General features: G+C 38.5%; 1 protein-coding gene across 2 annotated transcripts; it reads right to left on the minus strand.

The window, feature by feature from the left end:
- Nucleotides 1-4527: 4527 nt before the first annotated feature.
- On the minus strand, nucleotides 4528-12576 carry Pdp1 (pyruvate dehyrogenase phosphatase catalytic subunit 1). 2 transcript variants are annotated; one of them, XM_010619625.3, is made up of 2 exons: nucleotides 12361-12576; nucleotides 4528-8642 (listed from the first exon to the last, which is right to left on the minus strand). In XM_010619625.3, exons 1-2 carry the CDS (start codon nucleotides 12491-12493, stop codon nucleotides 6985-6987), a joined length of 1791 nt encoding a protein of 596 aa, XP_010617927.1. In that variant the 5' UTR covers nucleotides 12494-12576; the 3' UTR covers nucleotides 4528-6984. The 2 variants fall into 2 exon arrangements, with proteins under 2 accessions (XP_010617927.1, XP_010617928.1); XM_010619626.3 differs by lacking the exon at nucleotides 12361-12576 and adding an exon at nucleotides 10604-10626 and having other exon boundaries at nucleotides 4529-8642.
- Nucleotides 12577-12644: the final 68 nt, after the last annotated feature.

Below are 12644 nucleotides of genomic sequence, written 5' to 3' on the forward strand. Positions count from 1 at the left end.
AGTTTTTTTCTGCTGTTCCTACTGTCTCCCTCCAAGACATGTTCTAGTCACACAAGAGATCTTCAAACACATGGTATGGTTTCATGTTTCTGTGTCTTCTTTTAGGAATGTCATTCCTGTTTGTTTTTTTTTTTTTTTCTGCCCAGCAAACCCCTTTTCGGTTTTTGAATCTCTGCATCAGCATCATCCCTTCTAAGGAAATTGCCCTAACAATCTTGAATTTGCCTGACCCTATGGCACACTAAGAAGAGAGTCATGATTCTCCTACCTGGGATTATTGTTGGAATTTATACTTGTTTCAATAACTAAGTCATTCTTAATTGCTGATACACACACACACACACACACACACACACACACACACACACACACACACAGGGCTTTAGGGCTTTTCCTCCTTAAACTGTGATCTCCTTGAAGGCAGATCTTATCTCTTAGTTACCCATCCATCCAACACCTGTCCTCAGCGCCTAGGGTTAGTAGACAAACTTTTCAACAAGTGAACCAAGGAACTGAGAAACTGTGTATCTCTACAAGCAATAGACTGCCAAGTGAGGGACACTAGGGTTCTAATCTATAAAACATGTTTATATCCTACACTTGGTACTGCATCCATCCGTGGGTGGCACCATTCCCTATATGACATACTGCTGGGCTACCTTAATCTTTGATACTTCTGATATTTGCTTCTGCTTCTCAAGGGGTCACCCGTTTAATGACCACTTCTCAGGTCTTTTGTATTCTAGAGAGATCATTCTGGTCATATAAAGAGGCCTGAAAGCAGGATATGCTGATGAAACATGCGGGTTTTGAAATACAGAAATATGGGTTTGTTTGATGTATGATGATGTGAGTTACTTAGCTTTTTTGTGCTAAGTGAACAAGAGCTTTACTTCTTCAGCTTGCTTTATGGATCTATTTGTCAGGTCTTAACGTCTCCTTAGATGGCTTAGATTACTTACAGAGGTTTAGGCAAAGGTGGGGGAGCAATGGTTGGTGCAGCACCCAGAGATTAGCAGGAGTAGGAAGGCATTACTATCCCTATGGTGAAAAGGCAAGGGAGGAAATAAGCGTTATCTGAACCCAGTGAGATGAATCCTAGAAGACAAGTTGCTTTCAGGACACTATGGTGTGACTGATACAGCTAAGGGTTGGAATGTAGTCCAAGCTTGAAAGAAATGAGGAAGAAATATCCTAGCTTCTTTCCTATTTGATTCTCTGATATGCTGCTGGTGTTAGCCATTGGTTGAACCAAAAGGCAGCAGGAGGTAACTGAGGTCTGTGATGTATAGGAACAGGGTTGGCTTCTTGGTACACAGAGCAGGGCAGAGACAGCAAGAAAAGGAGTTGCAGTGCCAGGGACCACTACTCAAGAATTTAATGAGAAAATTCACAGGACGGGGCACATAAAGGAACAGCTGTTGTATTATGACTGTAAGGTCAGTGCACCTTCTGGTTATAGCTGATGCCATCCCCTTAAGCAGCAGCTACAGGGATCTGCCTTCGTGGTTGGCAAGGCTTTGCTTTATTGAGAAGGGCCGTCTCTGATCTTAGTCTCACAGCTGTATCTTCTGACATCAATGCCTTAATTATCTTGTCTCTATTCTCATCAAACTAATTAGGCTGTTTAACTTACACCCAGGTTTGGAGTAAGAAAAAAAAATTTCTTTTTTTTTTTCTACCAGGGATCAAACTTAGGTCCTTGCACTTGTGAGGCAGGAGAGGAACCACTGAGCTAAACCTCCGGCCCACGGAAAAAAAAAAATTCTAAGCAAAGTTCTCTTGAGAAAACTGTCCACGTGGGCATCACAGATCCCTTTCTATATGGTCATCTTCAAAGGCTTTCCTTTTTTTCTTACCTAGTGGAGACTAAATGGCCATGCTGCTGCTGCCCTAACATAAAATTTGCAAGTTTGCAACAGCTTAACAATGTGTTATAAAATCCTTTATCTTGCTGCAGTTTGGCTGGCTGCTATCTTCCTCTACTTTCCGTCCCTGCCACCGGTCCAGGGTATCAGAGGATCTGATGGTCTCTGCCCTGTACTACCTGTAATTACTTACTACTATGACTGCCATCATTCTCCTCCTTCTCTACCTGCTTAAGTCTTGTCATGTCTCCCATTCGTCTCAGCATTCGTGCTAGAAGGCTGGCCTCTTACTCAATACTGCAGGCCCAACGGTTCCTGTCCTTTACAAACGAGATAAAAATCTTGGGTTCTTTGACTCTTGGCTGCTGGTTTGTTGAGTGCCCAGGGTCTGAGGTTTTGAAGGCTGAATGTGATCACTAACCTGCTTGTCCTGCAGTAAAATTGGACTGTATTTTGGTGTTGAACGTGCTGTGAACAAATGTCAGGGAATTAGGTACAGCTTAGAAAAACAGAATTTGTGACTCCTGGGCAGTTTACCTGGAAAACTCTCACCACCTTTGGGTGAGTGCAGTAAGGTGAATCAAGATGAAATATCGTCTTTCAGGAGGTAGATGTGAGATGCTCCCAGCGAGCAGTGTTCTTTGTAACATTTAAAACTCAGTTTGAGTTTCAGATATCACTGGTTCTTAAGTGTAAAATGAAACAATAATTACCAGATTAGTTTCTTGCCATTTGACTAAGATGCTACCTTCTGGAGAAATATATTTTCAAAGTTCACTTTTAGTATCTCTAATGTGAAATAAAATGAATGCTGGACATTTTATTAAACAACATGCTGACTCAGAGAGAAACAAAAACACAACCCATGGGCCCTACTCTCAAGGTTGTCTCTATGGACAAAGTTCAAAAATTACTAATATGATTTAAAACCAGATATATATTTTATGAACATAAATATTGGCTAAAAATAATTAAACCTAAGTCATGTGGTCATGAAAATATGTGCCCTGGATAATCACTGATGGTACGTAGAGTATATGAATTTAAGACATTCACTTTGAAGATTTAACAGTTTGAGACCTACTTAGAAAATGTGTATTATCAAAACTCAATATAAAGTATAAATTGTATTGAGAATAGGACAGGATTTAGTTTAAGAGTAAGCTTGGCTTTCAAAGTAAATTCTAGCTAGGAACAGTGGTGCATGCTTATAATCTCAGCACGTGGAAGGCTGAGGCAGGAGGATCACCATGAGTTTGAGGCCAGCCTGGATGATAGCAAGTTCAAGGACAGACTGCACTACATAGTGAGACTCTGTCTTAAAAAAAAAAAAATTAATTCTGAAAAGAACAAAGGAAAAGATGACCATACTATAGCAAATCAATTCTGATGCCATTACAACATCTTCACTTTGCTCATCCAGGAAGTGGTTATGGCACACTTGCATCAATTTAAACGAGGCTCGGTCTTTGAAGATGTGAGAAATTCTACAACGAATAGCAATTGTCTTATTATATATTTAAAAAGCCATAATTAAGTATGTTAACTAAGGATAACACAGCTACCTAGACCCTAGACTAGTGGGGGCAAACCCATGGCATACATGCCACAGCAGGCTGTTTATGTCACTGAAAACTCTAAAAGGTTTGGTCATCACTGCCCTAGACTGAGGATGCACAGCTACCTAGACCTCCTCTCTATAACCAAGAACAAAACTAACAACCTATATTTAGGTATGGGTTTGAGTAGTGTACAGGGAAGCTCATTCTAGGCAGCATTAATCTTATTTAATAAAAGCAGAAATAATCAAATCAGTCAGCTAATCCCCATCTTAACAGAATCTCATCCACTTTCTTCTTAACACCAACGTCCAAAGCAGTAAAGAATCAAGACCATTAAAATCTAACTATATGTGCCTTTTTCTGGTAGGAATCATTAGCCCAGTTATATAAGATTAATGAAAACAACATTTTCAGGGGGAGAGGTACAGGGATGTCAATAGCAAAGAACTACTCCCTAATCTCTCCAAACTTTTCACCATGAAAAATTTCCATTACTCATTTTGAGGGCATTAAAAAAAGTTTACCACTAAGGTATGACATAAAATTAACCTGTAATTTGATGTGCAAAGTTAAAGCTACATCTTAACCAAGTAGAATTCTTGACATTATTCTAAAACTCAGTTTAAAATGGCGTGGGGGTGGGAATAATGTCCATTAGCAGAGAATAAATAAACTGTGATACAGGCCAACAATGAATTGCTAGTTAGTAGTAATGAGGAACACAGTGAGAACACAGTCAATCTGAGATTCTCTAAATATTGACAGACACAAGAGCACACAGATTTCATTTATATAAATTTCCAGAACAAGTGACACTGATCTGATTAGAGAAGTCAGACAATATTTATGCAGGGAGGGGCTACCTGGAAACGGATATAATGAAATTTCCTGGAGTAATGGAAGAGTTCTCTTTTTACTGGAATGGTGCTTGCCAAATCTCACAAATTTTAAATTGTTCCATTTTATTGAATGTAAATATAAATATCTCAACTAAAAAAGTACTATTTACTTCTTGGATCCTAAATTTAGAGATAACCTATCACTAACAGAAATCATCTAATGAATCTTGCTACTATTAAAAACCCAACATAGACCATTCAGAAAGTAGGTATAAAGCTTTAATTCATTGTGGCCATATCTCTGACCATTCTTTACATTAGATATAAACGGTTTCAAACGTTTTCCCACAGATTCACCTTTTATAAGACTGTTCCTGTGAAGTACTATATACCATACTAACATTTCTTTTAACTAATCAAGGTACATTAAATAGATCATGAACCACCAATTAAATATAAATACAGAAATAATAGGTATGCTAGTTTAAATAAAAATTTTAAAAAGCTTAAATGAAAGTTTACGTGTTTTGACTTTAATTCCAGATATTACACCAGTGTGACAACCAATTAAGATTAAAATCCACAGGTCAGTCTCAACTACACGAGACCCTGTCTCAAAAACCAAAAAAAAAAAAAAAAAAGATTAAAATCTAACTTTTAGATGAGAACATTCAGATTCTAACTCCCAATTATCTTCATTTCCGTAATATCAACTCCATACTTTGTTTTCATTTCTATACAAAGTAGACCAGCTTTCCAACTCTTGGGGCTCTTGTAGACTAAACTTCTTGTGTGATAAGAGTAACTATTTAGATCATGATCATAGTCACAGGAAACCAAATTTATATTTCCTGTTCTATGTAGAATATCTTCAGTAGATAACTATATGCACTATATAATATGGAACTCTTCAATGGTGGTTTTTAAAAGCAATTCAAATACTAGCTAAAAATGGGTTTGGCTATCACAATCACATATTTCATTAAAAGACAAAGTCTGTGTCAAAACATTTAGAAATAAATACATAGTACAGCCTTTACCCTTCCAAAATACTTAGAAAAAAGGGTCTAAACTAACTTAAAATACAAAAATATCTCAGAAAACCAACAGCACAAGAAGCAATTTGAGCTGCAATCTTCCTGAGTCTATTTTCAACTGGAACAAATTTTGTACCTAATACACTGATTTACTATACAGTGCACAGTATCTTATCTAGTTCACATCCAACAGAATTCTGAAAAAGGCTTAAATACTCAACTAATTTATACAAGAAAAAGTTCATGTTTTATATTAAAATCTACGTGACTTTCAAACATAGTCCTTTTTTTAAATGATGAAAATATACACACAGCTGTACACAGATCACCATTAAACACAGGAACAAAATGTCATTTGATGCATATCAAATAAGCTCCCAAAGAGCCAATTTGAACATATTTATTTTCATTTACTTTGATACAGTGCTAGAAGGGACTGCATATGATTATGGAGACTGCTGCAAACACTTGATGCTAGTAAGTGTTCTATTACATCAGGCATGCACAATAGTTACCATTTAAAATTTCTCATATATATAATCTAACACATATATCTTAAGCTATATTATGTTTAAAGTGTTTAGGGATTTTAAAGCAAATACTTTAACTGACATATATAAGTGGGGAAAATAAAACATTTCCTTGTGCTCAGTAACGATGTTACCAGTAAGCCTTGGTAACTACCCAAACTGCTGATATTTACACTTACTTAAGTCATTCTTAAAATTTCAAAATTAATAAAAATTCTTATCAGTACTGAATAAGAAATATGATTTCCCAGCAGAAGTCTACCCACCACACACAGCGTGCCAAATCTCTGAGGATGACACAAGAGTGATGTGCCGGTGGTTACAGATGACAATCACTGAACATACCAGTCTCTTCTTTTTATTCTGTGTTTCTTTATTTCAAACCAAATAAATTTTCACTAAAATAAACTAAAAAAAAAAATCTTTTTCCTTTGGTTAACATCAACATAAGAGTAGATACAAGTAAAAAGCTTTATTGTCTTCCAGTGTGTGGAAAAACAGGAAACATTTCAATTACATTAAGAAAATCAGGCGTGGGGAATATAGTGTGTTCTTCCATTTAAGAGGCATTCTATCAGATAAAAAAAAAAAACCAAACAACAAAAAGCAGACAAATTCAGATTGCTTGGTTCATGGTCATTTATGGCTTAAAGTACTGGATCTGAAAAATCACTCAGGCTAAAATAAACTTATGTAAATAATGCATAGATTATATATCTACAAAGTCATGCAATAAATGAATGTTCTCATGTACGTTAGAATCTTAGCGAAGAAAGGGATCTGCAGGTGTGAACAGTAATGTTTGTTTCCTTTTACCAAGAAAATACAAATGGGACGATCCCGGCTTTTGGCCTATTCAAGATAATATATGCCAGATAGTCCTGATTTTCTCAGGTTGGTAAAAAGAAGTAAATGTCTTGACACCTGCAATATGAAACTGACTTGCCTTAAGTGCAGCTGCTGTGAGTGAGGTTAGGCATAACCAGACACTCAAGATCTTATCAGATCAAAATCAATATGGAATACTGGACTACCTAGAATATTAAACAGGTAAATGTTTAGAATGACCCACTGGAAATGTTTATTATATTAGTATCATCTGAAAACTCTGCCTGTTAGTTTGAGAATTGCCAGGTAAGAACCACTCACTATTCCTGATTTTGATATGCCCCTACAACATGAGAATTGAACTGAACTACAATGATTGTAATGTCATCTCTGTACATCCGAGCAAGTTCTTCAGGAAGACTAAGCATTTTGGAGAGGCGCTCGTGATCAACAGCCCCAAACTCGTTGTTGCCCACAGCATGGCGAATGAGATGGGTCGCTGCATTCTGATCCTCAAATACTGAGGACATCTTGGCTCTCCTTTCTGTTAAAAGACCATGCATCTGCCCCAGAGTCACTTTGTAGCCACCAACAGCTATTGGTTGTTGGTGATGCATACCAGTTAAGTACTCACCCACAATCTTAACCACATCATGCCTATGCATGGTCTCCCACAACCCATCAGTAGCCAACACCAAAAACTTATCCTGTGGCCTTAATCGGTGATAAGTTACTTCCGGCTCAGCAGTGAGATAAGGAGGTGTGTGATAATTAGGAGGGATAAACTTGGTATATTCATTGTCGTTCAACTGGTCTGGGCCAGACTCTATCACTCTCTTTTGAAGGTCAATGCTCCACTTGAACTTTACATCTCCAAATGCCCTAAAAGGCATCAGTAAGCCAAGCAGCCGATCCTGTTTCACCACACTCTTGGACTCACTCTTTGGGTGTTCCAATTTCAGCCGTTCCACTTCTCTTTCATTCTGAGCATTGTGGTCATTAGAGAGCGTGACTGCTGACCAAGAGCCATCCTCTTCTTGCACACCCAGCATGGCTCTGCTATCCCCAGTATTGGCCACATGAAGGTCAACACCATCCACGTGGGCCACACAAGCAGTGGCCCCAGAAAATGCCACCCGAAGCACCAGGTAATTGAGGAAAGAATTAGGATCACCAACTTGAGCCTCCAAAGAGATATCATTATCAAGTCTCTTGAAAGCATTAATTAAAGCCTCTTTCACGTCAATATCAGTTGACTCGCCAGTGTTGAGGTCTATAAGCTCTTGCCAGTAAGTTCTCAAGCTGTTGAAGTACAATTTTGATGCCTCCTTACTGAAGTAATCATTGGGGTGCTTGTGCCACTGGAGGATGGGCAGCAGTGCCCGACCACTCTCCACTGCATTTTCAATCTCCAGCAAAGTCTCATGGGGTAACAAAGAGACAGCAATGTAATAAAAGAGTCTTTCACTGACTGCCTGGGAACAAGCACAGCCTGCATGGCCATCAAAAACCCCCAGAAGCATCCCTCTGGTTTGCAAGCAGGTAGCTGCACTTCTCCGGTCCTCGATGGGGGCATTTGCAGGCAGCTGATTGCTGTCAAATCCAAGGATGGAACTGACATTTTTGCCATCAAATTCTGGAACTTTGAAACTGTATTCATTAGCTTTAAGAATACTGTTGACTTGGGGAGGTGTGAGGTAAAATTTCTGTGGCGTGGAAGCATATCTCCTCCCTTGGGTATACTGCCACCAGCTCTCCTTTGGCCTACAAAAGGTAGCATATGCTGGATGAGGTGTGTATCTCAGGCAACTCTGAGAAAGGTAGGGTGACGAACAGCAGAGATGTTTATGGTGACAGTAACATGCAGTGCCATAGATTCTGCTCAGTTCACAGTTTCGGACAAGAGGAAGAAACAGTTGAGTCGGTGCTGGCATGGCATCAGAGAAGAGCGGCGGGCTGGAACTTCTGACTGGGATTCCTGGACAGCAAATTAAGACAGATGTACACAAAGAAAAGAGTTACACCTCAGATTAATCTAGCTTTGCTTTTATAGAATATAGTAAGTGAATTTACACGTTAAGCACCATGCTAGGAGGTACTGTAATTTATACACATGTCATATACTATTTCTACAGAACACAGAGTCCTATGGCAATTAATACTCCTAATCACTCATGGAGCCAGGATTGAACTGTACTTGAACTTCACTTTTCTCTGTATTTCTTTCTGCGGTTCAGCTGCACAGAATGTACCATAAAGTTGGCCAGGAAAAGCTGAGGAAATGAAGGTTATATAACATTATGCCGCAGTAGACTACCTGGCCAATCTCTTGTCTCTATCTTTTTCAAAAAAAGGCTTTGATCTCCCACTTGTGCAAAGACTTTTCCCATTTCTGAAGATTCTGTTTTGAGACCTGTGGTTAACTGTCAGCATCTGATTACAGAGGACTACTACCAAAAAGTGTTAGGATGCATCTTCAACATATGCATATTTACACATTACTTGTAAATGTTATACACATACCACTCTATTAATATAATATTTATTATAAAATACACAAACATTTTCTACCTAATGAAATAAAAATTCCTTCCTGTTTGTCACTGGGTGATCTTGCAAAGCCTACCTCTCTAGACCACTGTGCCAACTCAGCAAGCTAAGGAGCTCAGGGGCACAGTTCTATCACCAACTCACCAAATAATCCTGGAAAAGACAGTTCACCTCAGTGAGTCTCATTCTCTGAAACTGTAAGTGAACATACAGAAGCAGAGGCTCGCTAAGCTTCTTCTAGGATTTATGTCCTTCTATTTGTTGAGGTAAGGCTTTGAAAGAAAATTCACATTTCATTTATTCATTGCCGAATTATACTATGTCCTTCGTGATAAAATAATGAAGTATTCTAGTAGGTCTACTGCTTTGCTAGTAACATAACCGCGTTCTAGAATTTACTTGCTATCATTGTCCTTTGCTTAGCAGTCATAAAAGAAAGCTATATTAATATTCTTTTTATCTATATGGACCCCAAGGAGAATTGCCTCTAGAAAAATTTTTCTCTTATATTAGAAAAAGATTTCTCTTTGCCCAAGGAGATCAATCAAAAATAGCCATATAGTAGGTTTGCATTATAAAGGTATGGCATTATAATTACAAATATTTAAAAATCATATGACACAAAATAATTTGCTGGGAATTCATGTGGAAAATTTAGTGAATGTAAATCATTATTCTGGATAATAAAGATGTGGTTTTAAAAACCCCTTTCTTTCTCAATAACAGTTGTTTCTGAATTTCTTTTTTCTTTTTGGTACCGGAGATAGAACTCGGGCTCTTGCACTTATGAGGCTGGCAGTGGAACCCCTGAGGCAAATCCCTGGCCCATGTCCCTAAATTCTTAAGATACTGCTTCAAATTATTTATTGGATTATACTTTAACAATATTTTAAATAAACAAATAGAGTAAGCAACATGGAATAAGGAAAATAAATCCAACTGAATCTTAATATCAACTATTCCTTGCAGAGGTTGAACTGATTAAGAGAAAATTTTACAGGTATTATAGTGTTGGCAATATATTAAAGTATTTTCATGCACCTTTTCTATGAGAAATGCCAAGTAGGGAAGCAGAGAAGCTAAACACTGAAAAATCACTGTTTCTTGTTTGCTTTCCTAATGAGCAATGTTTAAACCAGTCATACAGATCACCATTTCTAAGTAATAGAAAATACCATTATTTTAACTGTACTATCTAAGAAGGGATCTGTTTACAAAAATGAATTCAAGATCAGGCAGTAGAAAGTAATGACCAGAATTTTGAAAATAAGAATCTATAACTCGATAAACATCTTGAAATGCAGCGATGCAAAATAGAACTTCCAGAAGAACAAGAACCTACGAGGACTAAATAACAGCAGTTAAATAACAGCACTTCAAACTGAATACCTGAAAGTCATCCAAAGGTTAAGTGTACAGGACTGAGCCAGGAGATGTGCGCAAATGTTGAGCCACCTGACACTGGCCTCCAGATGCAAATCCTATCTCTTTTCAGGTTTGCATGCAAAAAACACATGAACTCATTTTTAACTGAGTATAAAGATATTTCTATTATTAAAAATGTGTAACAGATGCAATATTTATAAAAATAAAATTTCCTCATAATTTCCTAAGTCTCTATTTGTCCTCACTTTAAAACTTACGATGGGGTAGGAAGGGTGATAAATGCAGAATAAGGTTTGACCGCATGACATAAGCCCAGGAGACCTGCTTTTTCCTTAAATTCCCGTGTTTTGATAATATTTCTGCTCTTATTGTTGACTGCAAAATGAATGAAGTTTGTGGCAAGAGCACAATTCATGGAGCAGGCCCTTTGAACAATATTTAAATCCAAGCACTCAAATATTCAACTACGTTTTCCCATCAAAGCATAAGTACGGGGGATTAAAGACAGAAAGCAACGAGTGAAATTTTTCAACTGTATTTTTTCAGTTATTCAGGAGTTTAACATATGGACTGAGAATCGGAAACCTCCAGCTCCTAAAATGCCTTCAAAAGACAAATTCTTAGGGAAGGTGGAATTCATGAAAACCCAGCTCTGAGTGAGCATAATATCATTGTCACTACAGTCTCTCTCTCTCTACCCCTCCATCTCCTTCTCTCTCTTTCTTTCTTTCTGTATTTGGGATCAAACTTGGGACCTTGCGCTTGCCAGGCAAGCGGTGGAACCACTGAGTTAAATCCCCGACCCTCATACCGCTCGCTATAAATGGTATATACTGTATATTATACCAGATGCCTTTAGAAGTCAATGTACATTCAAATGCTGATTAACAATAACTGAGCATGAAAAACTCTTTATCTTTCTAAATATCTTCTGATCCAATAAAAAACCTTATGCAATCAAAACTTTTGTTAATAAACTTGCTAAATTAATAAAGTAGCAGGTGCTTGATTACGCAGTAAAAAAACATGGTACAATTTTTGGTAGACTGGAGCAATGTCAATTTTTTTAAAGTTATTCCTAACTACAATTTTACCGAAAAGTTCCTACCCCACGATCCAGACACAGCTACATTATATGCAGCATCTGAGCCCTAGGAAGATTTGGCTGATTTTGTCAACGACTAATAAGAAAAGATGTGCTGCAACCTGATACAGGAAAGAGCCCCCTCCATTCTTACTGATGTGATCGGCTAAGCCTGGGCCAAGACATCATTCTGTTCATCAATAAACCTGCGGCCAAATTAATGAGAAAATGCTATCAGTGCCTACTCCAGAGCTATTTAGCTTTGCAAAGCTTCTGATGCAAATGAAAAAGAAATGTTAAACTAGTCATTGGATATGTCAGAATCTCGGTTTATGTAATCTGATTACATTAAACACACTGCATAGTCTTTCCGATTTTTCAGCATTTTCTGGAAATGCTGAGCTATTTCACAGCTCCTGCCTTTAACTGAATGAAAAACGGCATTCCTTCAGAAGACACAAAGCACCCGGCCAGCACTTGTTTGATCAGTTCCCTTTGTCCCTATCTGAAAATCGCAATTAAGGCATCAAAGCTATCCCGGTCCAGGACTCCTTTGTCTTCTTTTCCTATCTATCTCACCCCTAATTCCACACCGACAAGCCCAACATCATCCACACACAAAACCGGTCACCATTCTTCCTGGGTACCCGACGCATGTAGTTAAGCGGATACCTACCAATTCGTCTGGGCCCGGGACACACACACATTCTCCTGTCATCACAACACGGAGCCGACAACATCCACAACCCGCGCGGACAGCAGCAGCGACAGCAGCACCGGCCCATCCAAAGCAAGGCAGAGATGCTCATTAGAGGCGGCGACGGCGGGAGGCGGGAGCAGAGGAGGGGCGAGGTCTCGCGGCAGCCCGGCGAGCGGGCCGGGAGGGGGAAGAGGATGGAGGAGGGAGAAAGGGGTGGGGAGAAGGAAGCCAAACAAACAAACCCATCCCGCCGTGGAGTC

The sequence above is a fragment of the Fukomys damarensis genome, unplaced genomic scaffold (genome assembly GCF_012274545.1).
Source record: "Fukomys damarensis isolate Sample0158 unplaced genomic scaffold, DMR_v1.0_HiC HiC_scaffold_5, whole genome shotgun sequence".
Lineage (NCBI taxonomy): Eukaryota > Metazoa > Chordata > Mammalia > Rodentia > Bathyergidae > Fukomys > Fukomys damarensis.

Coding starts and splice junctions, on each gene's coding strand:
- Pdp1 (XM_010619625.3), bottom strand. CDS start 12,493: ATGAGCATCTCTGCCTTGCTTTGGATGGGCCGGTGCTGCTGTCGCTGC. Junction 8,643..12,360: donor TCCCGGGCCCAGACGAATTG/GTAGGTATCCGC, acceptor TTTGCTGTCCAG/GAATCCCAGTCAGAAGTTCC.